This window comes from Paroedura picta, chromosome 5, assembly GCF_049243985.1.
Source record: "Paroedura picta isolate Pp20150507F chromosome 5, Ppicta_v3.0, whole genome shotgun sequence".
Classification (NCBI taxonomy): Eukaryota; Metazoa; Chordata; class Lepidosauria; order Squamata; family Gekkonidae; genus Paroedura; species Paroedura picta.
In genome coordinates this window covers 21,182,407-21,209,701 of record NC_135373.1, presented here as the reverse complement: position 1 = coordinate 21,209,701, position 27,295 = coordinate 21,182,407, and the positions used below count along the sequence as shown (strand labels likewise).

General features: G+C 48.6%; 1 protein-coding gene across 3 annotated transcripts; it reads right to left on the bottom strand.

Moving 5' to 3' along the window:
* Nucleotides 1-394: 394 nt before the first annotated feature.
* Nucleotides 395-21,371, bottom strand: LOC143838984 (sialic acid-binding Ig-like lectin 12). 3 transcript variants are annotated; one of them, XM_077340871.1, is made up of 9 exons: nucleotides 21,298-21,367; nucleotides 19,817-20,056; nucleotides 19,573-19,723; nucleotides 13,976-14,389; nucleotides 7,342-7,755; nucleotides 4,711-5,010; nucleotides 4,551-4,604; nucleotides 1,899-1,962; nucleotides 395-1,724 (listed from the first exon to the last, which is right to left on the bottom strand). In XM_077340871.1, exons 3-9 carry the CDS (start codon nucleotides 19,652-19,654, stop codon nucleotides 1,559-1,561), a joined length of 1,494 nt encoding a protein of 497 aa, XP_077196986.1. In that variant the 5' UTR covers nucleotides 19,655-19,723; nucleotides 19,817-20,056; nucleotides 21,298-21,367; the 3' UTR covers nucleotides 395-1,558. The 3 variants fall into 3 exon arrangements, with proteins under 3 accessions (XP_077196986.1, XP_077196985.1, XP_077196987.1); XM_077340870.1 differs by lacking the exon at nucleotides 19,817-20,056 and having other exon boundaries at nucleotides 21,298-21,371; XM_077340872.1 differs by lacking the exons at nucleotides 4,551-4,604; nucleotides 19,817-20,056 and having other exon boundaries at nucleotides 21,298-21,371.
* Nucleotides 21,372-27,295: the final 5,924 nt, after the last annotated feature.

The following is a 27,295-nucleotide window of genomic DNA, read 5'->3' as shown; positions in this document are numbered from 1 at the left end:
AGGTACCAAACGACCCTAAATAGCTGTGCCAGATGTGAGCTAGCAGATGCGATGGATATTGCATAAAACACGCATTTAGCAACCTTCATTGCCTTCTCATAGGCTCTCATATAAGACGTTCTTGAAGCTTCATTGTGAGTCTTCCTCCAGACCTGCTCTAGCCCTCTCAGTTCCCGTTTCCTCTCACATAGTTCCTTGATATAGGTGGGACTGGAGAGGATGGTAGGGAGCGATCTCGTCAATGGAGGCCATCATCTGGGTATGCCAACTGCTGACTAAATCATATAGCGAGTCACCACAAGGCATCGGATTCCACAGAGCACTTTGGAAACCATCTGGATCTAGTATGTTAGCATATCGTGTACACTGGGATCATCCCCACACAAGTTCTATCACACTGCTCTTTTCTGCATGTTTATTTATTTCTGTTTGAGGAACATTGATTTATTCTATTCATTACCATATTTTCCTTAATAAATCTGATTCCTTTTACAAATCTTCCATGTAATTTATTGATGTGGAACACATCTCCTGCTGTGCTCCCTGTAACGGAAATGATAACGGATGAGATGTCCATTATCCAACTTCAGAGAGTGCACCAGTAGATGGCAGTGGTAAAAGAGCAGTGAGGCCCAACACTGAGCCCTGCTTGGTGGTCTGGTACTACTGCTGCTCAACTTCCAAGGCTGATCCCACCCTCAGGAGAGCGGGACCAGCCTTGGAAGACAGGAGGTAGAGCTGGCAGCAGCAGAGCAGCGAGGCCCAGATCTGAGCTCCACTTAATGCGATGCCAGAGCACCAAAGGAGTCCTGCGGCTGCCAGCTTTGGCCGGCCACTTTAGGCAGTGGAGGATTGTAGAACAAGGCAGGTCTTCTGCTGTGAGAGATAAGAAGGGGGAAGGAAAGGGGAAGTAGGGGGGCAGGACGTCTATGCCTGTGTGTGTGTGTGTGTGAGAGAGAGAGAGAGATGGGGGGAGGGACGAGGATGGACACTGGGGAAGTGAAAGGTAAGGAGGAGAGAGAATGGGGAGAAGGAGTCTGTGCATGTGTGTGTATTGGCCTAAAGCAGAGAGGGAGTGGGCCAAGACCAAGAAGCTCCAGAGCAGGTATGTGTTCCACATACCCTGTGATAGTCACTAGAATTTATTATTGTTTACTTCGTGTAAAGGCCATGAACATTGCCTGGCTTTCCCCACTATATTATCACACCAGCCCTTGCTAATCTCAGGCTGTTGCATAAAGTTCCTGTGTGGCCGTCTATCTTTACCTTCTATACCTTCCATTTTGACCTCTTCAGATGACTTTTTAAAACATCCAAATTGCCACATTTTTTATTTTTATTCACAGACATCTTCATCCATTCCGTTTTGGACAGTTACTGTAGTGACCTTGACGGTTTCTCCTCTTCTCTCATAACTGGATTTGTCCTCTTTCCTGACTTTTTAATATTGCTTGCCAACTTTAAAAGATGATATAACTGCTCTTCTTTAGTTTGCATAAATGTTCTCAACAGAAATCTTACCTTCTTGTTTAAATACATTTAAAAAACTCCCTTTCATTTATTTTTTAAACATTTGTGAGATGCCACTGACTTCCACAGGTGAAGGAAGTGAGGCAGGTAGATCATCCAATGATGTCATCCTCATTGCCTTTTCTCTCAACGGAGCTTTCCTCTGGTTTGAAACCCAAATGATTGAGAAGAAGAACAGGATACAAAACAAAATCCTGAAAAGGAGATTTCAAGAGGAAAGAGTCATTGGCCAAAGAATGGAGCTGTCTAAGCTGGCTCAAGACGGTTTGTGGAAGATAGAATAGTTCTGAATGCAATGCTCAGTTTTTGTTCCCTCCCACCCCGAGCTATTCTGCTTTCAAGCCAAGAAGAGAAGCAGAAATACTTACTTGACCGTCGGGCATACGATTATCAAGATGATTACCGAAGACCCCAAAATCTTATTATGGGTTGCTGAAATGAGAAAACATGGAAATCTTTCAGCCGCATCCAAACCTTTCTATTGCCCCACTGAGAAAATACGAGCACCCCAAGATCCTCAATTCTTATACAATGCAGAGGACAACCATGAGGTCTGGACAGCCTAATTTACCATTAAGACCAGCATCTTCAGATAGAACAAAACCAAAAACACACACACACAAACATATATATGAAGCTGCCTTACACTGAATCAGACCCTTGGTTAATCAAGTTCAGTTTGTTTATTTGTTTATTTGTTTATTTGTTTATTTGTTTATTTGTTTATTTGTTTATTTGTTTATTTGTTTATCATACTTATATACCACCCTCCCCGGAGGCTTTTGACAGTCCCCTATACACACTTTCCCACTCGTTGGTAAATTTTCCCTCCCAAATGAAATGTTGTTGTTCCCTCACAGCCTGAGCTTGCCTAGTTACCATGGTCTAGTGGTTAAGAGTGGTAGTCTCTAATCTGAAGAGGTGGGTTTGATTCCCCACTCCTCCACATGCAGCCAGCTGGGAGACTCTGGATTAGTCGCAGTCTTTTTAGAGCTGTTCTCACAAAGCAGTTCTGTCAGAGCTCTCTCAGCCCCATCTATCTCACAGAGTGTTGTAGGGAGAGACAATTGTAAGTCGCTTTGTGACTCCTTTGGGTACTGAAAAGTGGGGTATGAAAACCAACTCTTCTTCTTCTTTGTGGTATAATGAAGCTCATTGTCCCACACTGTCATTGGTAGATCTTTTGACTTTAACTCAGCCATGGCACCTTTGGGGAAGGTCTAGAACCTTCTTTCTCATAACCCTTTATCAGAAAGGCAGTGAGGCATTTTTAGGATCAAACCAATAAAAGGTTTTATTTTACAAAGTGGGAAAGGGTAGTTGGAATGAGCAATCTCATTTTAATACAAATCAGTTATTTGCCAGTTTCAAGTTCTGTATTGATGTTCATAGGTTTTTCATTCAAATGTTAAGATTCTTTTAAAACTGAGGATTCTTTATTGTGTTTATCCTAAAACACTTCTGTTTGTCTATCCTCTTTGTCTTTTTGAGCTCCAGCTTGGTGTAGTGGTTAGGAGTGCGGGCTTCTAATCTGGCATGCCAGGTTCAGTTCTGCGCTCCCCCACATGCAGCCAGCTGGGTGACCTTGGGCTCACCACGGCACTGATAAATCTGTTCTGACCGAGCAGTGAAATCAGCGCTCTCTCAGCCTCACCTACCTCACAGGGTGTCTGTTGTGGGGAGAGGAAAGGGAAGGCGACTGTAAGCTTCTTTGAGCCTCCTTCGGGTAGAGAAAAGCGGCATATAAGAACCAACTCTTCTTCTTCTTCAGTAATATCAGGGCTCTCTCAGCCTCACCTACCTCACAGGGTGTCTGTTGTGGGGAGAGGAAAGGGAAGGTGCTTTGAGCCTCCTTCGGGTAGGGAAAAGCGGCATATAAGAACCAACTCTTCTTCTTCCCTAGAACTTCTCTGACTCCTAGAAAGTGTACACTTTCCCCTAGTACCTCCACTTTCCCTCTTCCTAGATGAGCCTGTATCCCAGTTCCTATTGAGGATTCTGAAACTTTCACATACACAGGAGTCTGCAGAAATGCACACAGCATATTTATTGTTTCTAACAAGGCAGCGATCTGCCTTCCCTCTTTAAAAAGGTAAAGGTAAAGGTATCCCCTGTGCATGTCTGACCCTTGGGGTGACGCCCTCCAGCGTTTTCATGGCAGACAATACAGGGTGGCCTTGCCAGTGCCTTCTAATTTGGCCTAATTTGGAAGTTTCATTCCAACTCACTGCCCAAATTGCCACTACCAAATATCTGCCCTAGTTGTCCAGGCACTGTGCGTATTAGCTGTCAATTGATAACTCTGTTCTCTAACTAGAGTTTCTCCGCAGTGTAGATGTAGATTGTTTATATGAACCGCAGTCTTGATTTAGTACCTTGTTCTTAGCAATGCCTTGATTTCACGAAGTGTCCTGCTGGACCCTCTACGGACTTTAATAAAACAGTTTTGGACTTTTCTTAAGACAATGTCTCAGCTCATTTTGTGTCTTCTGGAAGTGTGTCCCAGGTTCATGATACTGTGAGGATCTTCAGCTGCTCAGAAAAGCAAACCCTTGACTTGAAGCAAAAGATTTCATTTACTGAGCAAGCAAGAGTACTCAGCAAGGCATTGTCAAAACTGAGGCAAAAATCATGGATTGTAACATATAACCCCTGACTCCGTACTTTCCCCCGCCCCAGAGCGAAACCGTGCAATGTGGGAAGAAGAAGAAGAAGAAGAAGAAGAAGAAGAAGAAGAAGAAGAAGAAGAAGAAGAAGAAGAAGAATTGGTTCTTATATGCTACTTTTCTCTAACCGAAGGAGTCTCAAAGCGGCTTACAGTTGCTTTCCCTTCTCCATGGGTCAGTTCCAATCTAGCTTTCCAGCAGCGTGCTTGTGGCTTTGAGCCACTTGTGTAGTGATCAGCTGTCCTGTGAGTCCCTCAAGGGCTCTTGACAAGGCCTGGGGATTGTTAGGTCTCTGGCCAGAAGGGGAGAGTGATAAGGAAGGGTAGTCAAGCTGTTTTAGACATTGTGTCTCACCAAGATGCTCATGATCTGTGGCATTTGTGGAGATGTCTACAGTCTTGGGTGGATCTGAAAGAACCCAGAGAATGATAAGGGGAACCCAAGGTTAACAGGGGGGCGATGGGGACTGTCCCGGGGGGAGGGGAGTCAAAATAAAGGGGAGGGAGATACTCACTGGAAAGTTGAAGTCGGATGCTCTTCGTAACTTGTTCCCGGATATTAGGGTACCAGACCCGGCAGGTGAGCTCTCTACCCTGATCATTTAGGGAGGGTGTGAAGGTGAAGTTGGACCCGTAAGTCCAGCTGCCGTTGATGTGCTGCTGACGCCAACCAGTCATATTATATCCTGTCAGAGAAGTTGCCCATGAAATCCTGGCCTCAATCTCAACACAGGGCCCTGGTATCGAACAGACGTAAAGAGCCTCCTTCCCAGAAAGCACTGCAGAAGAGGCCCAGATCTGTGGCTCCTCTAACTCTAAGCAAAGAAAAAGAAACAGGCGGTTTATATTTCATTGTAGACCTCACTTTTCTCTTCAGTGGGGACCCAAAGCAGCTTACACTTTTGTTGTCTTCTCCTCCATCCCCCCCGCAACAATCCTATAAGGTAGATCAGTCTCAGAGACGTTGTCAGCCAGAGAGCACCAAAGTCACTTATGCAGGCCTGCCCAAGGAAGCCTATTCGATGGGTCTTACCCCTAGGAAAAGAGATTCAGAAGGTAGCTGTGTCGGTCTGAAGTGACAGAACCAAGTTGGAGTCCAGTAGCATCCAGAAAGTCAACAATGTTTAATTCTGGTTGTTGGAATGCATTCAGCAGGTAATTTGTAAAAGGCCTGCCTTGCAGGGCTGTTTGTTGTATGCAGCCAAGGTCCTGGTTGTGTGCTCAGCAGAAACACCCAGTGGCTGCAGGAAAAGAACTGCAGCCAATTCCAATGGGCCTACCTGGGCGGATTCTGCATTTACTTTGTTTATATTTGGGATCATTGCAGAATCCCACCACTGGGTATAAACTTTTTTGTACTTGCTCACCATGTATTTGAAGAAGTATGCATGACCATGAAAGGGTCTCCCAAATTGAAGCCTGGCAACTCCAGCCATTAACACTTTTTCTTCTGTGCATCCACCACCCACCACCCACCTCAAGGGTGCTGTTGTTTTCATTTTACATTCTTTTAAACTACATCTTCCCAACAAAATCTCCAGCACAGCTAAAAATCACATCATGCAATAAAGTTACAATGAATTCCCCCATCCGTCAGAGCAACAACCTGTTGTTAAACCAGTGGTTCTCAACCTGGGAGTTGGGACCCCTTTGGGGGTTGAATCACCCTTTCACAAGCAGCTTGGCTGGGGGTGGGGCGCCATCCACACAACAGCCTTGCGGGGTAGATCGAGATAGAACGTTCGTCTGTCTGGAGCAGCGGAAAAGAACAATATTGGCATGGTGGAACAAGAGGCAGAAATGAACTGAGAAACCGTGGGGGAAAGCCCATTTATATACAACTAGTAGTTAAGCCCGCTGTACTTGAAATACAGCGGGCGCTCGGAGGGCGTTCGCCCCCCTCCCGGGTAAGCTGCCTGGCTTCGCGGCCGGGGAAGGAGCTGGGCCGGCACATCTGCAACACGCTGGCCCAGCTTCTGGGCTGGCCACGAAGGTCCCCCCCCTGGGCCAGCTTCCTGGAGCCTGTGGGCCTACCTCACCTCTCGGCGGCCAGCACAAGAATGGGCCACATGGGGGGGGGGGCTGGGAGGTGCTTCATGCCTCCCAACTGGTCAGTCCTGGGGCAAGGGGCCAATCAGCAGCCACGCTGTTGACAGTTTGTGATAATTTGACTGTAAGATACGGCATTGTAATGGAATTTTGAATTTGACTCCCTGGCCTTGGGAAGTGATCAGCAATTCCCTGGGAGAAATGTCTCACAGTTGTATGGAGCAAGCAACATATAGGTGATAGCCCTTGATCTCTAATAGCAGCATTTTGGTTTCTCTTTGTAAGGTCCACTGAATTCTAAGGGACTGATTGGCTGTTTTGACAAAGGATTATCATTGGCTGTATTTGGTTGTGACACAGACTACTGATGTAACAGAATTGATTTTTGCTATATATTCCCTGTCATGTAAGAAGATCATAGTCTGACGAAGGGTGCTTGCACTTGAAAGCTCACGCCCTGAATAAATCTTGGTTGGTCTTAAAGCCGCTACTGGACTCTGATTAGTTTGTCAAAACTGTGGAACAAGATGCAGCTTCTACAGCAGGGGTAGTCAAACTGCGGCCCTCCAGATGTCCATGGACTACAATTGCCAGGAGCCCCTGCCAGCAAACGCTGGCAGGGGCTCCTGGGAATTGTAGTCCATGGACATCTGGAGGGCCGCAGTTTGACTACCCCGATTCTACAGTAAGGAGAAGGAAAGGTGCATTTCAAACACGACCAGGATGTGGAGGAACAGGAAGTGTGAGGCGCTTGGGCTTCCTGTTCCTCTCAGTTCTGCACAAGGCTTATGGCCTAGGGATGCCAGCCTCCAGGTAGGACCTGGGGATCCCCCAGAATTACAGCTTACCTCCAGGCAACAGAGATCAGTTCCCCTGGAGAACATGGATACCTTGGAAGGTGGGCTCCGTGGCATTATACCCCACTGAAGTCTCTCCCCTCCCCACTTCCCACCCTCTGCAGTTTCCACCCCCAAAGGCTCAAGGCTTTCCCCAACCCAGAGATGGCAACCCCAACACAGCCGCCAGCCTCTTTCTCCCACCTCAGCACAGAAGAGACAATCTAGCCACCAGGATATAGATCAGGAGGAAAGTCTTGCCTGTCACGAGAACTTGGGGCTTTTGAGTGATGTAGTTCCATCTCAGGGAATTGACCTCAATGCGAAAGTAGTAGTCCCCTGCATCCTCTGACCTGGCATCAAGGATGCTGAAGGAGCAGTCACCTTCTTCCGGTTTGCCTGTTAACTGGAAACGGTTCAACACAGAGCCCCGGAGCTCCTGCCTCTTGTCATTTGTGGCCACAAGAATACCTGGAATATGGCGGTAGGAGTCATGAGTAAAAGTGTGCCAATAGTCATATTTCTTCTGAAACCAATAGCCATAGAGTTCCCCAGGGTTGCTCCTGTCTCTCCGATTATAAGTGAAGCTGCAGGGAATGTGAACACAGAGGCCGCGTTGCACAGAGACGGAGGCAGGAACCGTCAAGTTGTAGTCCAGATTCTGGCTCCGCAAACCTTCCGGAGAAAGAAGACAGGAGTTAACAGGCAAATCAGCAGAGGGGCCATTAAACTCTGTTTCGCCCTGGCTTTTCTATAGGTCTAGCCAGTGCTTCCAGGGCCATTCCGGACACTGGAAAGCACCCAGACAAGTCCAGAGCTCACAGGTTGATGGGGATGGTGTTCTGTACCCCACCAGAGAGAAAGATGCAAACCCCAACATTAGAAGCAGCAATTTTTGCATCCTGAAGCCAGAAGCAGGAGCTGGAATGGGTGTTCCAGTCCCTAACCCCACAAATGCTGAGTTATTTCTCCAGGGCTGAATCTGCATGGAGCTTTTATCCCAATCCCAGGTCGATTTAATCCTCGCCATCTACACTGAACATGATTTCCATTTTGATTTTGGGCCATTTAATATTTCCATCTGCAACCAATCTGATTGAGCTGCAATGACCCTACCTTTCCCCCGCGATATCCAGGAGTGAGGAAACTTGGTATAATTGATCAAGCCGCTTTGAGGGCTCCCAATATTAAAGTGCCGATCTGTGTTTTCCCAGAATAACGTCCTCCCCGCTGACGTACAGAAGCAATCCATCCCTGATTGGCTGGGCGCCAGTTCTAAGACTTCCTGGTTCCGGGTTGCAAGATTTTCCTCCCAAGATTTATTTTTTTAAAGGTTTAAGGTGACTGTGCTCCAGAATCCACACTTCTCACAGCAGAGATCTGCCTCATTCTGTGAGAGGCTGCTGCTGGCTTGGCTCAGCTCCCCTGCCTACTCACTCACCCGCTTGCTCCTTCAGGAAGAGCATCCTCGTGCTCAAGCGCAGATGGGTTTCTTTATCAATTTTGGGCGGGGGGAGGGGAAGCACAAAGACTCGGGTTCAAATCCATCTGAGTTCATCAGGATTGACAGCAGAAGAAAAAAGTAAGTGCAGAATCATCCCAGGGCAGCAGGAAGGGAAGTGTGTTTTGTAGCCACTGCCTAAGAAGCCCTCTGGAGACCTCAGAGATAAATTCTAATTCTTCATAGTCCCATAGTTCTTGTTTTATTTATATACTAGATTTAGAGCCCATTTTATTTCTAAATAAAATGGGCGCTAGATGGCAGCGGCCTCCCCCACCGTGGACTGGTGCAGGCTTCCCCCTACGGCTCGATGGCATGGTGTGGGTGAGGAGGCTAGGGGCGGCATCCGTGGGGCGGCAAGAAAGGGAGCGTGGGAGGTCTTACTGCGGTTGCTGGCGGATCCCGGGGCAGCGGCGGCGGCTCCTGAGGGTCGGCGAGGCGCAGGCCCGGCGTTTAGCGGGCATTGGTGAGGCGTGCCTGTGGGGGGGGGTCGAAGACGGCAGGAAGCGTGGAGGTGGCGCGGCGCTTCGGGAGGTAGCGGCGCCATTTGCAATCGCCGTCTTCTCTCTGGCACTTCCAAAATGGCGGCACTTCCAAAGATGTTTAAAGGGGAGTCCCTGCCAGCGGCGCGCAGGCCGGCTGGCGGGGGCTCCCTGCCCGGCGGTCTGTCGCGGCGAGAGGCGCTTCGCTTCACGCCTATCGCCGCGTCAGACCGCCGGGCAGGGAGCCCCCGCCAGCCGGCCTGCGCGCCGCTGGCAGGGACTCCCTCGGGTGGCAGCTTGACGCGCGGTTTGACGGGCGGCGGTTTGATGTGTGGCTTGACGGGCAGGGAGCCCCCGGCAGCCGCGCTCTGCGCGACTGCCGGGGGTTCCCTCGTGGGGCGGCCTGATGCGGCGAGAGGCGCTTCGCGCCTCTCGCCGCATCAGGCTGCTGCCCGGCTCGCAGTTCCTGGGGCTGGGAATCGGAGGGACCAATCGGCAGGCGCTTCGCGCCTGCCGATTGGTCCCTCCGATTGTCTGTCATGAGGAAGGGTCCAATCTGGACCCTTCCTCATCCCGGACTCATCCCGGCACAGGACCCCTTACTGCTTTATTTAGTCCGTGGTGCCCGCGGCGCCACGGACGGTTTACAGACTAGGAGCGTAAGCCCATTGTAGGTGGAAATACAACGGGTGCTAGCATGGATTGTAATGGTGGATTGTAATGGTTTGAAGCCTTGGGTGTGAAGGGAGGGAGGGAGGGAGGGAGGGAGGGAGGAAGGGAGGAAGGGAGGAAGGGAGGAAGGGAGGAAGGGACGAAGTAGGACAAAGGAAGTGCAGGACTAAGGAAGGAAAGGGGAGAAAAGGAGGAAGGAAAGTCGGAAGGGAGGGAGAAAGGGAGGAAGGAAGGGGGAGAAAAGGAGGAAGGAAAGTCGGAAGGGAGGGAGAAAGGGAGGAAGGAAGGGGGAGAAAAGGAGGAAGGAAAGAAGGAAGGAGGGGAGAAAGGAAGGGATGGAATGAAGGAAGAAGGGGAGAGAGGGAAGGAGGGAGGGCATGGAATTGAACAGCAGGGTTCGACAGTCGCCACAACTGCATGGCAAGAACCCTCAGAAAAGCCTTCATCCTGGGAGGCTGTCCGAGGAGATGTCTCAGCACATGTGATGAAAACGAGACTCTCAGAATAGTAGAGCCTAGTACGGCGGTTCCCCCCTCCCCGCTCCGGGCAAGGGAGAGAGCAGGACGCCTATTGGCTGGATAACAAGTGACCACAGCGAAAACTGGATGGGCCTCACAGCTTCTGTCTCAGCGTTAGGAGCCGCTCCTTGGACATTGGAAAGGGCAGGCCTCGCCAGTTGCAGCGGCGGCAGAGACCAAGAGGGCGCCTCCCCCCTCCCCCCCCCAGCGTGGCTAATGTTGGCTTTGGCGGAGGGAAGGGGCCCAAGGGACTGCAGGGGAGGGGGGAAGGTCTTTTGGATAGACGAAGCTGGGAAAGGGAGGGGGAGGGCAAAGAGATTTACCCGTGATTGCCGGCTACTAGATGCTGGTCCCTGGAGCCACCGTTTAGTCGTGCGGGCCTTTCCGCGGTGCGTCAGGGCAGCATTGGGAGGGGGTGGAAGGCTCAGAGGGAGCTCGGGTGGGCGGCATGGTCCCACTGAGGGCATGTCCACGGGCAGATTTGTAATGGGGGCACGGGTAGTGGGCGGGTCGCCTCCCAACTCGTCAGTCCTTGGCGAAGGGGCCATTAGGAAGGCGCGTTGCGTTCCAACTGGCCCTTTGGCCCTGGACTGACAATTGGAAGGGCCAATTGGCAGGCTTACAGCATCTCCTGATTGGCCCCTCCGCTTGTCAGTCTGCGGGCAAGAGCCCGATCTGGGGTTTCGATCCCAGACTCAGCCCTCCGCCACTGGACTTACAGTTTTATTTATACCGCGAAGTGAGGTATATAGATTTGTTTTCTTGAGCACCCGTCCCCAGGAGTAGGCTTGGGGTGGGGATCATCATACCATAAATACAATCATCATCATCTCATCTAATCTTATATACATAAGGACCTTCACAGGAACCCCACCCCCTCCACATTACACCTGGCTGCAATGCATAGGAGGGATCCGGCAGCCTCTGAAGGTTCCTGCCCAAAGCCTTCAAAAGAGCCCTGCCCTGCCCAGCCCTGCTCTTTAAGTGCCCCACCCCTGCCTGGTGCAGTGGGAATTCCCTCTGTAGATTGCAGGGGCGGCACAGAGGCCAGGGAGCCAGCCAGCCTCTCTCCCAGTTGGGTGAGATGCTGCTCAGCTGTTTTATGGCCCCACTACCACTCCCTTTAAATCCTTCCCACCAAGCCCTTACCTAGTGTTGGGGGCTTATGCCCCCCGCAGGGCTCTCCGCTCTGCGGGTATGAATCTACTGACTGTCCTGGGCCACCGGGACGTTCACCTGGCCTCGACCAGGGCCAGGGCTTTTTCGGTCCTGGCCCCAACCTGGTGGAATGAGCTCCCGGAGGAGCTAAGGGCCCTGTCGGAACTACCATCTTTCCGCAGGGCCTGTAAGACGGAGCTTTTCCGCCAGGCGTATGGTTGAGGCCAGGGCAGAGCCCGGGTTCCATCCAAGATCCCTAATCCATCGGCCAGTCTTTCTCTCCTCTCTCTCTTACAGAATTAATGTCCGACCTCTCTCTGAACAAGCAAGGAAAGTGGGGAAAGTTATAGAATATAATGCCATCTTTTTATTGTAAAAATGGCGTATTTATGGGTTTTTATGTGATTTTACTTTGATTTTATATTTTATTGTGAACCGCCGTGAGACCTTTTGGCGAACGGCGGTAAGTAAATCCAATAATAAATAAATAAATAAATAAATAAATAAATAAATAAATAAATAAATAAATAAATAAATAAATAGTGCTCGGTGCAATCCTGACTTCACCGGTTTTACTTCTAGTCTAATAATAAAATGTGTCAGGTTCTTGTAACGTGCTGAAGATTCCAAAGCCTCCTATTTGTGGACTCTCCCCCCCCCCCCCAGGCCAATTGCTTCTCTTGCTCAGGATGTTTGGGGTGGAGTGGTATGGGTGCGACCCGCCGACACGCATACCTGTACACTATCTGAAAAGGGGCTAACCCCATGCTGGCATGGGGAGCATCATTATATTCAGACTCCGCTAGGGGTAATAGTGAAACCCAGTCACTCTGGTGGTAATCTAGGAAGCATCGCAAGTATTGTTCCAACGCCTGATTCACTCTTTCAGTTTGCCCATTTGTGGCCGGGTGGTAGGCTGTTCTCAAGGCATGGTAGAAACCTGCCAGGTCTATTAGCACCCCCCAGAATTTGGCAACACACTGACTTCTGCGGTCACTAACCACCTTGTTGAGGAAGCATGGCAATCAGACCATGTGTTGCATGAATAGTTCAGCCAATTTCTGCACCGTGGGCAGAGTAGCGCTGGGCACAAAACAGGCTTGTTTGGAGAAAAGGTCTACTACCACCCAGATCACAATCTTCCCTGAACTGGGAGGGAGGTCAGTAATAAAATCCATGGAAATGACTTCCTAGCATCTGGCGGGGACCTCTAGGGGCTTCAATATTCTGGGGGGCTTCCCCACCCCCCGCTTGGAAGTGGCACAAATGGGGTACCCCTGAATGTAGTCTTCCACATCCCACCTTGCCCCTGACCACCAGTAGCCGTGTTGGTCTGAAGTAGCACAATAAAATCAGAGTCCAGTAGCACCTTTAAGACCAACAAAGATTTATATTTAAGGCATGCTTGCACTCGAAAGCTCACACCTTGAATAAATCTTTGTTGGTCTTAAAAGGCGCTACTGGGCTCTGATTTTATTGTGTAATTTGTTTATTCTGTTGTGGATCCTGCTGAACACAGACTGATTTGAACTTGGGTCTTCCTCTATCCCTCCTCCTCCCCTTTGAAACAGACAGTGTTCTGCACTCCATTGTAGAAGCTCAGAATTGGGGGAGGGGGAGCCAAGTGCAGCAGGAGCCTCTTTCTTTTCTTGAATGAGGGGGTGGGTGGAGACAGCAGAGGAGGGGGAAAACAAGCAAGAGGCAAATCTCTGCTGAGAGAAGTTAGGGCTTCTGGAGCGCAGTCACTTTAAGGGAAGCCTTGCAACTGGAAAGACTTTGAACTGACGCTTTCATCAATCAGGGAAGACTTCCTTGCCAGGCAGGAGGCAGAGTTAATTCACAAAGAGCACAGATCTGCACATTTACTTAAGGTGGTTTTTGAAATACTGAGGTTTATATCCACTCCTGAGCTGAATCTGCCGTCTACACTGAATGCGATTTCCATTTTGATTTTTGGCAATTTAAATTTTCCCTCTGCAACAAGCATGATTGACCCTACCTTTCCCCTGCAATATCTTGGAGTGGATATAACCTTCAATATTTGAAAAATTGGCATGAGTAAAGGTGCAGCTCTCTGCTTTTCCCTGAACAGGAAGTGCACCTGATTCACAGACACAATTTCTCAAAACTGTGGAACAAGATGCAGTTTCTCCAGTAGGGAGAAAGAAAGGTATATTTCAGACATGACCAGGATGCTGAGGAACAGGAAGTGTGAGGCGCTTGAGCTTCCTGTTCCTCTCTGTTCTGCACAAGGCTTATAGGTTAGGGATGCCAGCCTCCAGGTGAGACCTGGGGATCCCCTGGAATTTCACCTCATCTCCAGGCAACAAAAAATAGTTCCCTGGAAAACATGGCCACTTAGAAGGTGAATTGCATGGCATTATACCCCACTGAAATTTCTCCCCTACCCACATTCTACACTCTACAATCTCCATCCCGAAAGGCTCATGGCTTTCCCCAACCCAGAGCTGGCAATCCCAACACAGCCGCCAGCCTGTTTCTCCCACCTCTGCACAAAAGAGACAATCAAGCCACCAGGATGTAAATCAGGAGGAAGGTCTTACCTGTCACGAGAACTTGGGGTCTTCCAGCCTTGTAGCTCCATCTCAGTGAGTAGTCCTCGATGTGAAAGTAGTAGTCCCCTGCATCCTCTGACCTGGCATTCAGGATGCTGAAGGAGCAGTCACCTTCTTCCGGTTCGCCTGTTAACTGGAAACGGTTCAACACAGAGGCCTGGAGCTCCTGCCTCTTGTCATTTGTGGCCACAAGAATACCCGAAAAACGGCGGGAGGAGTCATGGGTAAAAGAGTGTAAATGGCTGTCTTTCTTCTGAAACCAATAACCATAGAGTTTCCCAGGGTTGCTCCTGTCTCTCTGATTATAAGTGAAGCTGCAGGGAATGTGAACGTAGAGGCCACGTTGCACAGAGACGGAGTCAGGAACAGTCAAGTTGTAGCTCAAATTCTGGCCCTGCAAACCTTCCGGAGAAAGAAGACAGGAGTTAACAGGCAAATCAACAGAGAGACCATCAAGTTCTGTTTCTCCCTGGCTCTTCTATAGATCTAGCCAGGACTTCCAGGGCCATTCTGAGCATTGGAAAGCACCCAGACAAGTTCAGAGCTCAAAGCTTGATGGGGATGGTGTTCTGAGAGAAAGACCCAAACTCTCAAACTAGAAGCTGCATTTCTTGCACCCAGAAGCCAGAAAGAGGAGGTGGAATGGGTGGTCCAGTCCATAACCGCACAAATGTTGAGTTATTTCTCCGGGGCTAAATCTGCACGGAGCTTTTATTCCAATCCCAGGTTGATTCAAGCCCTGCCATCTACACTGAATGCAATTTCATTTTTGATTTTGGGCGATTTAAATTTGCCATCTGCAACAATCTGATTGATCTGTGGTGACCCTCCCTTTCCCCCGCGATATCCAGGAGCGGAGAAAACTCGGTACAATTGATTAAGCCGCTTTGAGGGCTCCCAGTATTAAAGTGCAGATCTGTGTTATCCCAGAATAACATCCTCCCCTACCTAGTTCCTGGTGCAATCCTGACTGCATCTGGTTTACTTCTAGTCTAATAATAAAAAGTGTCAGGTACTTCTAACGTGCTGAAGGTTCCAAAGCCTCTTATTGGTGGACTCTTCCCTGTCCCCCGGGCCAATTGCTGCTCTTGCTCAGGATTCTGCACCCCCTCCCTTCCCTTTGGGCCTGCTGTGATGGAAGCCCCTAACAGCCACTGACTGAGGGGAGGGAGGCATTTCAGAGAGAAATGCAGGGGAGTCTGTGGGTGTGTGCATGCATTCCTGTGGAGGAAGCATGCATGGGAGGGACACCTTTTCCCTGCTGCCTAAAGGTTGGCTGACAGAGAAGCCACAGAAAAGCCCCTTCTCACTTACAATACTGCTGTGGCTGGCCTTGCTGCTGTGGGGAAGATGAAGCCAAGCCATTTGTCTCTCTTCTCCACCAGCCTATGAACATTTGAAGCCTACTGTACAGGATTGTTGTGCAGATGAAATTAGATGTGGTTGTGGGCTTTTTTTTTACCTCCTGTTTCATCTGTACTACAAGCTGTGTGGGAGGCCTTAAATGTTTCTTCTGCACAACAACCCTGTCTTTATAGACTGGAGGTCTTCAAGGCCCACCTAAAGGTTGGCTACCCCTGGCCTGGATATATTCCTTATGATTTGGTGGTGGGGTTTTTAAATGGTATAATGCTTCAGAGCACATTCTCCAAAGCAGCTATTTTTGCCTGGGAAACAGATCTTTATAATCTGGAGATGAACTGTAATTCCACCTGGCAACACCTGGTTGGAAATAGTGATGATGGTAGGGGTTCGCTGGCTTAGGTTGGGGGGAGTGGTGTGGGTGTGTCCTGCCTGAGCTATTAGCTCTGGCCAACCCTTACCAGCAACAGCTTGTATTTTGGGGAACAAACAGATAGACAGCTCAGCAAGGGCCCTATGAGTCTGGAAAGTGCAGGAAGATCTAAGCAAGGAATATTTAGAGCCAGTTATTGAAATTGGTGAACAAATAAATGGCTGGAGAGACATAGGAACTGATGTGACTTTTCTCAGTCTTGGCCTGGTAAATAAAAATCAGTATTTTCCAGGGTAAAGGTAAAGGTATCCCCTGTGCAAGCACCGAGTCATGTCTGACCCTTGGGGTGATGCCCTCCAGCGTTTTCATGGCAGACTCAATACAGGGTGGTTTGCCAGTGCCTTCCCCAGTCATTACCGTTTACCCCCCAGGAAGCTGGGTACTCATTTTACCGACCTCGGAAGGATGGAAGGCTGAGTCAACCTTGAGCCAGCTGCTGGGATTGAACTCCCAACCTCATGGACAGACAGCTTCAGACAGTATGTGACTGCCTTACCACTCTGCACCACAAGAGGCTCTATTTTTTTTTCCAGGGAGGTCCTATGAAATCAAAGGCACCTGAGGCCCAGAATTTCAAGTAGAGTTAGCTTTACAGGAAAGTAGACAGTGAGACTTTGGGAGAAACTAAGTGATCCACTTTTATTAGGCAACAACTTGGCCAACAACAGGGACTGCAGTTGCCAGCAGAAGGCCTCAGGATTCAGAAGGGCAGACATCCCCAGCCAAGCAACAGACTGTGCTAGACAAGGGGTGTCTGTGGCCATATGCATTCCTTTTAAAGGGGCACATGAGAGGGGCTGCCCACCAGCCCCATGCAACCTAGCTTGGCCTCTGCATCTGTCCTTCCTTCCTTCCTTCCTTCCTTCCTTCCTTCCTTCCTTCCTTCCTTCCTTCCTTCCTTCCTTCCTTCCTTCCTTCCTTCCTTCCGGAACCTGCCTAACCTAAATGTGTGGCCCAGAAATCTCCTGGAATTCAAAGGCATCTGCAGATTATCGAGATCAGCTCCCAAGGGAAAAAATGGCTGTTTAGGAGAGTGGACTCTGCAATGACAAGTCATCTCCAGGATCTTGGAGATGAAAGGGCTGCTTGGGAGAGGGGAACTCTGTGGCACTGTACTCCAGAGAGGCTGCAGGATGCAAATCTCCAGTTGGGACCTGGGGATCTGCTGGAATTGCAGGTCATTTCCAGGCTGCAGAGATCAGTCCTCCAGAAGAAAAGGACTAATTGAGAAGTCGGAATCTCTGGCTTTGGATTCCATGGAGGTGCAGGGATGCCAGGCCCAGGTGGGAAACAAAGAGAAATGCTGTGTGTCAATAATTGCTAATAGCAATAAACATCAAATAATTAATAATTCACAGTTTCATCCTTATCCATTGTTCCTCTTAATATTTATGAAACAGCACTGGGGGTGGAGAGTGTCCTGGCTGTCCAAGTTGGAATATAGCCAATCAGGGTACAGCAAAGCCCTGATTACCTCCTATGGTTTCCTGCTGCGACGGAGAGAGAGAGAGAGATCTGCACCTGCTGTTGTCCCCTGGGCCCTAGCACCCATTGCATTCCTGGTTGCAATGGGCTTTCTTGCTAGTTCTTCAATAAAATATTTAATTTATAGCAAAATTTGCTTTAACAACTGAAAACCTTTCAGTCTGTACATTCTTCAGTTTAGTTCAATATCAAAGTAAATAAAAAACAATTGTATTCAAACGAAAATGAAAGTATTGGTTGGCAAAGAACTTACAGTGGGTTTCTCAATTACTACTTTGATGTTAGCTTTTCTCAACTTTTTTACCATCCCCAAGGCAGAGGCATTTTCTTGGCATCCTGGATTCCACAGGGCCAGCAGGAGGTTTTTTTCTGGGCCTTCTGCAACATCCTGCCTCCAGAAGGCATGCAGAGGCTTCCTCAGCTTCCCTCCCATGTCCTCCAAGTTAAAAGAGGCCAGGAGGCCAGGGCAACTTACTTGTAACAGGGCATGCTCTGAGACTGGCTCCTCTTTCAGACAGCAAACTTCTGAAACTGGCAGGAAGTTGGAGGTGGAGAGCTGAATCCCTGTGTGGCTGAGGACTGCCTCCTAACTGGGACTAAGCTACAAGGATGGACCATTCCTGGATGAGGACCATCACTTACTCATGAGTGAACATTCCCAGGGTACAGGCATTTCCTTGGCATCCTGGATCCTAGTGGGCTGACAGGGGGTCATTTCTGGGCCTTCTGCAGCTCCCAGCCTCCAGAAGCATGCAGAGGCTGCCCCAGCTCCCTTCCCACATTCTCTGAGTTGAAAGAGGCCAGGAAGCCAGGGCATCTTACTGGCAGCAGAGCATGCATTGAGGATGGCTCCTCTTCCACCCAGCTAACTTCTGAAACTAGCAGGAAGTTGGTGGTGGAGAGCTGTTCCCTTATTAAGCCCTTCCCGGCTGCCTCCTGACTGGGTCTAAATTACCTGGAAGGGCCATTCCTGGATGAGGGCCAATCAGGTAGTGGGTGAGTAGTCAGTTTGGATTTTATAAAGTTTATACTGGCTGCTGCCGCTGATACTGATACCCTGCTGAGTTTGTTAGGGCTCTGGTCCTGAAACACCTTAGCAAAATATACCTGGGCTACAAAGCTTGTTCAGATCTTTTTTTAAGCATCAGAAATAGGTGAAGCTTGCCTCGGTGAAGATTGCCATGTTTCCTCCGAAGTAATCTAGCTATCACAGAGTAACACAACTAAAGATATACAGGGCTGGGTCATCAGTTCCTTTTCCCCACCCTGGAATAATGAGGACAAAGGAATAGATAGTGTCTGGCAATCGGCTAATCTCCCCAATGCCTCTCCCCACCTGAAGTTCCCCCCCCCCCCTTAAAGTCTTTTGCTGATGAAGTCATCCTTTGCACCATTTTTCCTCACCCTTAATTGCTGGACCATCAAGCTTCTAACGGACCTCAGGCACCCATTCAAGCCAGAATGTAACACAATGAACTCCTGAGGATCTCCCATTTCATTATGTCAGCACTGGAGGTTTCCCAGTAAGCCAATTAAAGCTTCTTTGTTAAAGACCAGATCACTTATTAGCAAAGTCTCCACTTCTTGGCCCTCCAGGCCCATCGGAGGCCATTTTGGAAGTGGTGGGTGGGTTGACACCCAATAAATGTTTAACAAATTAGACAGACAGACAGACAGACAGAATTAACTCCCAACCATTAAGGTAAACCTTCCAGAGGCATCAAGAAACCCCAGGGTTTCACAAAGCCCTGGTTGAGAAAGCCTGTCCTAGAAACGAATCCTCCAAACCAGGCCCCAGGACAAGTTTTTTTGTTATAAAACCAGCATGCTTGGCTCAACCCAGTGGGGTATTTTGGGCTTAACATTCACCTAACATTGCATAATGTTCTTTGCTGTTTCTCTACACCAAGCTTTCTCAACCAGGGTTTCGTCAAACCCTGGGGTTTCTTGACAGTCCTGAAATGGTTTCCCAGATGGGTGAGACCTAATTAATTACTTTCCGGAGCTTTCAGCGTTCCGCAGGGCCTGCAAAATGGAGCTCTTCCACCAGGTCTATGGTTGAGGCTGGGGTTGGTGAGGAAGATCAATGCCCCCCCCCCCGGGTGTGAGTAAGAAATTGAGTCATCTTGACCTCCTTCCTCGTCCATGGGTGGTGGTAGTGGGGAGCTTCTGCCATGTTCTGTGATTTGATGTCCTTTAATTGGAGTTTTAATGTTTTTTTATTGGACATTGTATCCCGCCACGAGCCAGCTTCAGAAGTGGCAGGAAATAAATTGAATAACAACAACAATAAGGTCATACCTACCTTTGAACAGAATGGCAAAGATCAGGACTGTCAGGGTTGCAGAGAAAGAGGCCGGATTCTCTACCTTCTGACAGGGATCCATGAGCAGCTGGCCCCTTGGGATCCCTCACACACCCTCAGAACCAGGGCAAGCTTCTTTTCAAGAGAATTTCTGTGAGAGAGGAGGAAAGGGAGACGGAAAACAGCTGACTACATGTATTCCTGGAATTTGTGTCATTAATTAATTTAAACATTTATGTCTCACCTTTCCTCATGGTTCAATGCGGGTTATAGTTAAAAGCATGATTTGGGAAATGGATTATCTTTGCTTGCCGCTCTTAGGTATATGTAGAGTAGAGCCAGGATGGTGTAGTAGTTAAGAGAAGCAGACTCAGATCCGGAAATCCAGGTTTGATTCCCTACTCCTCCTCCACATGCAGCCTCCTGGATGACCTTGGGCCACATCTTTCAGAGCTCTCTCAGCCTCACCTACCACACAAGGTGCCTGTTGTGGGGAGAGGGGAAGGTATGGGATTTCTAGACGACTACCACAATAAGAGACCTTGAGTTGGTACAAGGATCAATTTATTGGAAGTTATGAGCAGATCCTACAAAACTTTGCCAAGATTAAGGAAAGATGGCAACCTCCTGTCCACCCAACCCTCTTGAGGTACCAGTTTGTGTGTGAAAAAGTCTGGGGCAGGATCAGAGACATAACATCCCTCCAGGAAAGAACCTTCTGGAAGAAATGAAAGGAGAACAAAATGGAAGGAGCTCAATTCTCGCTTCCTGGGAAACTGCCCTCTAGCTCAAGGCATTCAAACACCCAATAGATCACAGGTAAAGAACATAGATCACCCAATAGATCACAGGTAAAGAACATGCTCAAAGGCAGAGCATCTTACATATGACAGAAAAAAGGCAAAAGAAAACCCCTCTGTAAAGCATAGGATGATTAATGGCAGAACCAGTGGTTTTTGACAGCCACTTTGAGACTCTGCAAAAACCTTCTCTTCTCCTTTGTCCCCATGGAGCCTGCTGACCGTGGGCCAGTCCCTGCTCTCTCAGAGCTCTCCCAGGCCCACCTGCCTCACAAGGCTCCTGTGCTGAGGAGAGGAACGGAAGGCGATTGTAAGCTGCCATGAGCCTATTTTTGGTAGTCTGTCAGTCAACCGTCTGAACCAATGATAGTTTTGGTTGGGAAGTTTAGCTGAAGTTCGAGGTTACAGACCGATATGAAGTTCAGGTTCACTTCCAGTTCTTTTTAAGGCTTTCGAATAAAATTTTCGGTTTTAATTCAGGTCCTTGGTTACAACCAGAAAGAACCCTAGGCCCAATCAGCAAAGAAATATGATGAAGACCTCTCTTCATCAGCTTCTTAAGGAGTGAGTATAGCCGCAGGTGTGCACATTTAGTCTCCCCTACTGTTCGCTTCCATTGCTTTTTGTTCTTACACTATCTTGTCCTTTCCGGACCAAGATTTCCCCCTTCTTAACAGGCCTCCAAGTTAGGCCGTCCACTTTTGCAGGATACCTCCTGGTCAGTGGTTCTCCTTGCCTACCAACACTCAGAGGAATGGCAGATGGGATTGGGGGGGGAGAAATAAGCATTGGCCCAATGCCACTTCTGGGGTGAACCCAGAGGCGATGTCTTCAGAGTGGCCCACATTTTACCCTGTCCATGCCCTGCTCAACTACCTGCTGGCTACGGATACTCAGCTGGCAACCCAACGGTGAGTAGACTTACTTCTCCTGCAGCCAGAGAAACGAGCCAGTCACGTTCTGCTGCCGCGTTGCCGGTGTCTTTTGAAACTTTGGAAGGATCTTGCTGCAAGACAAATGAAAAGAAAGAAGAACCCAAAAGCAGAAGTGTCAGCAATGAACTTCTGCAGGAAGTCGGGCGGGGAAATGAAAGACGACGAACCATTTTAAAATATTTGTCATCTTCCCTTATCGATGTAGTATTTTATTAGCACCTTCACTTACGCTCCTTTATAAGCATAACCCTTTCTGAGCTCCTCGTTCTTGACAAAAAGGCCGAGAGACCAAGGCCGTTCATACTCAGATTATCTGTCCCAGGGGCCAGTGTTGTTGAGAGGTGGGTCTTATTCCTGCTTCACTACAGCATCGTGGGATTCGTGTACCTGTCAGGGTTTCTGCAGCTTATCTGTGACCTGCTTGGTTGTCAAAATTTGGGGAAGGATTACTGTAAAGCCAGGATGGGTGGGAAAGTTTGGGTTTCCCTGTCCACACGGCAGCCATTATCCATGACGTGTCTCCATAGATTTTTAGTTGGACATAGGTAAACCGCCACAAGCCTTTGGGAGTGGCCGTAAATAAATAGATAGATAGATAGATAGATAGATAGATAGATAGATAGATAGATAGATAGATAGATAGATAGATAGATAGATAGATAGATAGATAGATAGATAGATAGATAGATAGATAGATAGATAGATAGATAGATAGATAGATAGATAGATAGATAAACGTGCACCATCCAGTCAGAATCCAAAGCGAGGCTAAAACAAGATATGTCTCAATATAATAATAATATAATATAAATATATCAGCCTCTTGTGGCGCAGAGTGGTAAGGCAGCCGTCTGAAAGCTTTGCCCATGAGGCTGGGAGTTCGATCCCAGCAGCCGGCTCAAGGTTGACTCAGCCTTCCATCCTTCCGAGGTCGGTAAAATGAGTACCCAGCTTGCTGGGGGGTAAACGGTAATGACTGGGGAAGGGAATGGCAAAACCCCCCCGTATTGAGTCTGCCACGAAAACGCTGGAGGGCATCACCCCAAGGGTCAGACATGACTCAGTGCTTGCACAGGGGATACCTTTACCTACCTTAATATAAATATAATAAATAAATAAATACAGAAATGGTCAGGGACGGGGAATGGGAAAAGGTGGAGCAACCTGCTACATGGAAGCTGCTGCAGCTGACAATAAACCATACAACCCTGACCCCATGTGGAAAATACCTGAGGGGTTTCCTGTGTGGTTCTTTTGTGATTCTGCACAATGATCACTCCCAGTATGCTAACTAAACCCTTTGGGATACATAGAAACTGGAAAGGAGCCCTGGAAAACAATGTTTTCAGTATCATGATATCCTTTCAGGGCAAGACCATGGCAATGATGCCACTCTGTCATTGTCTAGGAATTCCACAAGTCTCTATGATAATGTTCACAGAGAATTCTAGAATTCCTAGAGTGTCATGGGATGTTGTTAGTTTTTTGCCCAGAAATGACATCATCACAATAACACAACAGTTTTTCTCCCCCCTTTTCTTCCAGGGACTGGCAGTGGACCACTGGTCGTGAAAGAACTAGCCACAAACACCTGACCACTGGCAGCTGCCCTGTCTAGTGGTAAACATAGCAAACACTCTGAGGTTCTGCCCCCAGAATACCTCGATCTTTTGCTTGCACTCTGAAACCATCCAAGCTAAAAATCGGATGAGAAAGAGAAACGTGACATGCCCCCAGCTTCAGATCCTCCACTAGACCTGCTGGAAAAACACCACATAGCTGCATGGGATCCCTGCCATTTTACACACTGTAAAGATTGTGCAAGTGAGATTTTGCTTCCATTTGAGAAAGAAAATGCAGAAAAGGCAGAAGCTGAACAATGAGGATAGGGAAGCTCCCACGAGACTGGCAAATCTAAACTTGGCTGCCTGAAGAAAGGGAGGAAATCATCTTTCATCCGGCTGGTGACTCAGAAGAGATCGGAACTGGGCACTTACCAGCCTTACAGATGGAGGCAGTTGGGACATCTCCAGATGTCCCCTTCGATGAGTAGGAGACGCCTTGGGCCTAGGAGCCTTACAACTCTTCTACCTCATTCCCATTGTGCGTTTGCTGGTATAATCAGGTTCAGCACCTTTACGCACCATGAGCCAGCTCCTGGAGGGGAGGGACTGGTATCTCTACCCCCTTGCAGGTACATTTAACAGCCCTTACTGTTGGATCCAACTCTTGCCTTAACTCTCAGTCCTTGATCTTGAGCCGGGCAGGTTGTTCTAGCCCACGGTGCAGGAGGGAGGTCCTACAAGCTGAAAAAGAGAGGCTGCATGGACAGCTGCTCTGATGAATGTAGGAACTTGGGGCCACAGCGGTCAACAGGCCAAATCCCAGGCAGAAGCTTAACACCTTTACTTCCCCTGAGGAATGGCCCAGTCAGTCACCCAGAGAAATTTGAGAGAGACCAGGAGGTATTGCCCTGGTGCGTATGTGGGGGATCTGAACCCAAATCTTCCAGATCCGAGTGCAACACTCAGACCACTACACCATGCTGGCTTTCAATTTATTTATTTTTGGCATTTATTTTTGGCATATGTAACAGTCTGATCAAAAGCTCTCTGACATGTGGGCTTGAGCCAAAAATACATGAGTGTGCAGAACGTCATAGTCTCTTACTTTTGCTGTGGTTTGAGCGGTTGATTCTCTAAAATCTAACAGCCCGTTTCTATACAACTATGGGCTGTTCACAATCCCCACCAGAACCCATTAATAATCTGTGCTTCTTTACAAATTCAGCTTAGACGAGAGGATGTACTTTTGATCTGTCCAAGGAGTGACTTTTGACAATTTCTTTCCAGCCTTTGATCCTCCCCCTTCCAAATCAAGATATGCTCAAGTGGCTGAAATGATCCAACACTCCCCTTAGATGTCACTTGGAAAAATCCTTGTGACCCCAAGATTTTCCTTCCCGTTGAACCAAGACTCATTTACTTATCAGTTTGATGAAGGCCAGTCTCCTACCTGCAAGAGCCCAAGCTGCTCTTAAGCGATTGCCCAGTGTTTGTGAAGGAACTCAAGTATGTCTTTGAGAGAGGGATGTAGGAGAGGGACGGCCAGTCGTCAAGTCTGATGCCTGCCACAAGAGACTGGCAGTGCATGCTAAGACCGTCCACCTGTTGCTTTGAAATGAGCCAGCCCTCTTGGATCAGTACCGGGAAAGACTGGCCAAATCTCTCAGGGACAAATTGGCTCAGCTGGAGTTGGCCGGAAGCACTGCTTGCCCATTGTGTTGTTGGACTGACGGATGTCTGAACACTAGGAAAAAGGAGGCACTGAAGCATCTCAGACCAGACGCCACGTCCTCCAGGACCGAGGCATGAAGCCAGCAGGTACTGGTGGAAGGAGTCACCAGTTGAATCACAGCTTGTTTTGTGGGAACTTGTCTACGGAAGGCAGGGGCCTTGTGTGGTCAGCCCAACAATACCCTGGAGTACAGTGGTGCAGGGGAAGGCAGTGATGTTCAGGGAGTTTGGATCCAGCTGGCACCACTATAAGCAACACCAGTGACTTGACTGGACCTTCCATATCCCTGGAAGAGCTTCTATGCTACTCTGGGCTATGATGGTTTCTGGCACGTGTAGGGCTCATCTGTGTTTGTGCTGACTGAGGTTTCAGTGACTTGGGCACACCCTCTTGACCTATGTCTAGCGCAGCGCATGAGAAAATTGTGTGATCACCTCCTGATGTTTAACCTTCAAACATTAGACAATAGGGACTTGTGGCTGCCCATGTATCATTGACAATGTATCATCATACAGCTGCACAAAGAAGCAGCCTTGTGTAACTATGAGCATGCGCAATGGTAAATGTTATGTTTCCATCGAACTGGCCTCCCGGGGAGATCGGGAGTAGTCAGAGTTGGCTGGACCAGCTCTTTGTGTGTATCATTCCAGCAACTTCCATGGACACCTTGACAGCAACGTGGGCAAAAGAACGTCATACCCGCACCTTCCACATCGAAGCCTATCCCCCTAGCAGTAGAAGTCATACATGGGTGTCCCCTGGCACATGGCCTGCAAGAGATAGAACAGTTATGGGTTCAGGGCCATGGTGAAAAGTTAGCCTTTGTACTGTTAAAGACCCCTCGCTTCCCTATTGTCTCCTCTAGCTTGTGCAGCATGATCCTATCATTTCCTGGAGCTCATGAACAACTTGTCTTTAATTCAGAGTACTGTCTATGGTCTTACCTCCAAAAGTCAAATGCCTGGGTCACTGAGACTCCCATCCTGCTGATTTTCAGGGTGTTTTCAGCTCACACGAGGCTGATACCCTTCTGCCCCAGCATCCATACAACTGTGTCCTTGATTTGTCTCCTGGGGTGTTCACTCATGGCTGATCAGCCCCCCCCCCAACCTGAATGAACTGCCCTATGGCACCTCATTGAGATTGAGAAGAATCTCCAGTAGGGATGCCAGCTTGCTGTAGTGGTTACGAGTGCGGACTTCTAATCTGGTGAGCCGGGATTGATTCCCTGCTCCCTGACATGCAAGCAGATGGGTGACCTTGGGCTTGCCACAGCACTGATCAAGCTGTTCTGACCGAGCAGGAATATCAGGGCTCTCTTGGCCTCACCCACCTCACAGGGTGTCTGTTGTGGGGAGAGGAAAGGGAAGGCGATGTGAGCCGCTTTGAGACTCCTTCGGGTAGAGAAAAGCGGCATATAACCAACTCTTCTTCAGTAATATCAGGGCTCTCTCAGCCTCACCTCCCTCACAGGGTGTCTGTTGTGGGGAGATGAAAGGGAAGGCGATTGTAAGCTGCTTTGAGAAAAGCGTAATATAAAAACTAACTCTTCATCTTCTTTGTTTTCCGGTCCTGTCTTTTTAAGTACGAACACATTTATACTTCATAAAGATTTCACTGCCCATTTAAAAAAATATATTTTTAAAGATAACTTCTGCGGCAGCCATTCCTTCACCCAAGTCCCGCCTTTCCTCCAGGACTCTGAACCAATCCTTGTGATTCTGGCCTCGTGCATATTCAACGGACTGTCGGTCAACCAAAGCTACAGGATTTCTACCAGATGGGAAGGGGCAAGGCGGCCTCAGCTGAAGCAATGGCAGGACTCCCCTTCTCAAAAGGGGAATTTGAGGCTCCTGCAGTTTTATTTAGCTTTTAGTCAGGATTTAGGGAGCGGAAGATGACAAATAAACTTCCCATTAAGGGCCCCAACGTATTTGCCGGCGTATAAGACGACTGGGCGTATAAGACGATCCCCCAACATTTCCACTCAAAATATAGAGTTTGTTACATTACATTACAGTACTATGGGCCACTATGGGCAGCTCTGTCTATCCCAACTGAAGTGCACCCGGCGTATAGGACGACCCCCCCACTTGGAGGCATGTTTTTCAGGGGGGAAAAGTAGTCTTATACGCCAGCAAATACTGTAATTAGCTTATTGGCTTTTATGGCCAAGAGCTCAGTGTTAAAAGAGCCACCTTGGCCTTGAAACGAATTCTGTCTGTTATGCAAATGGGTTCCAGTAGTCTCCAGCTCTCTCCAGCTGAGGTAACCTGACTGAAGCAAGGGGAACCAAATCTCCCCTCAGGGTAGTTGAGGCTCAGCAATGGTTTACCTCATTGGGGGAAAGCTTGTAAATTTGGGGGGTGAAGTTGGAGATCCAGTTTTGCTTGATATACTAAGTCAGGGGTAGTCAACCTGTGGCCCTCCAGATGTCCATGGACTACAATTCCCATGAGCCCCTGCCAGCGAATGCTGGCAGGGGCTCATGGGAATTGTAGTCCATGGACATCTGGAGGGCCACAGGTTGACTACCCCTGTACTAAGTAATCTACAACCCGTCCTTCGCCTGAAGCTCGAGTTTTCTCCTTTATCCCATTTTGGGGTTTGAAGAACTCACAGGAGAGGGGTTTGTGTCGGTGTGTGTGTATGTGTGTGTGTGTGTGTGTGAACATTCTTCAGCCCAGAAGG

Bases quoted from the DNA above. Each gene is read 5' to 3' on its own strand.
- LOC143838984 (XM_077340870.1), bottom strand. From the start codon at position 19,654: ATGGATCCCTGTCAGAAGGTAGAGAATCCGGCCTCTTTCTCTGCAACC. The intron at 7,756-13,975 runs GTAAGACCTTCC...TTTCTCCGGAAG, and splicing joins ACCCCAAGTTCTCGTGACAG to GTTTGCGGAGCCAGAATCTG. The intron at 1,963-4,550 runs GTGAGACACAAT...TTCTCATTTCAG, and splicing joins CACAGATCATGAGCATCTTG to CAACCCATAATAAGATTTTG.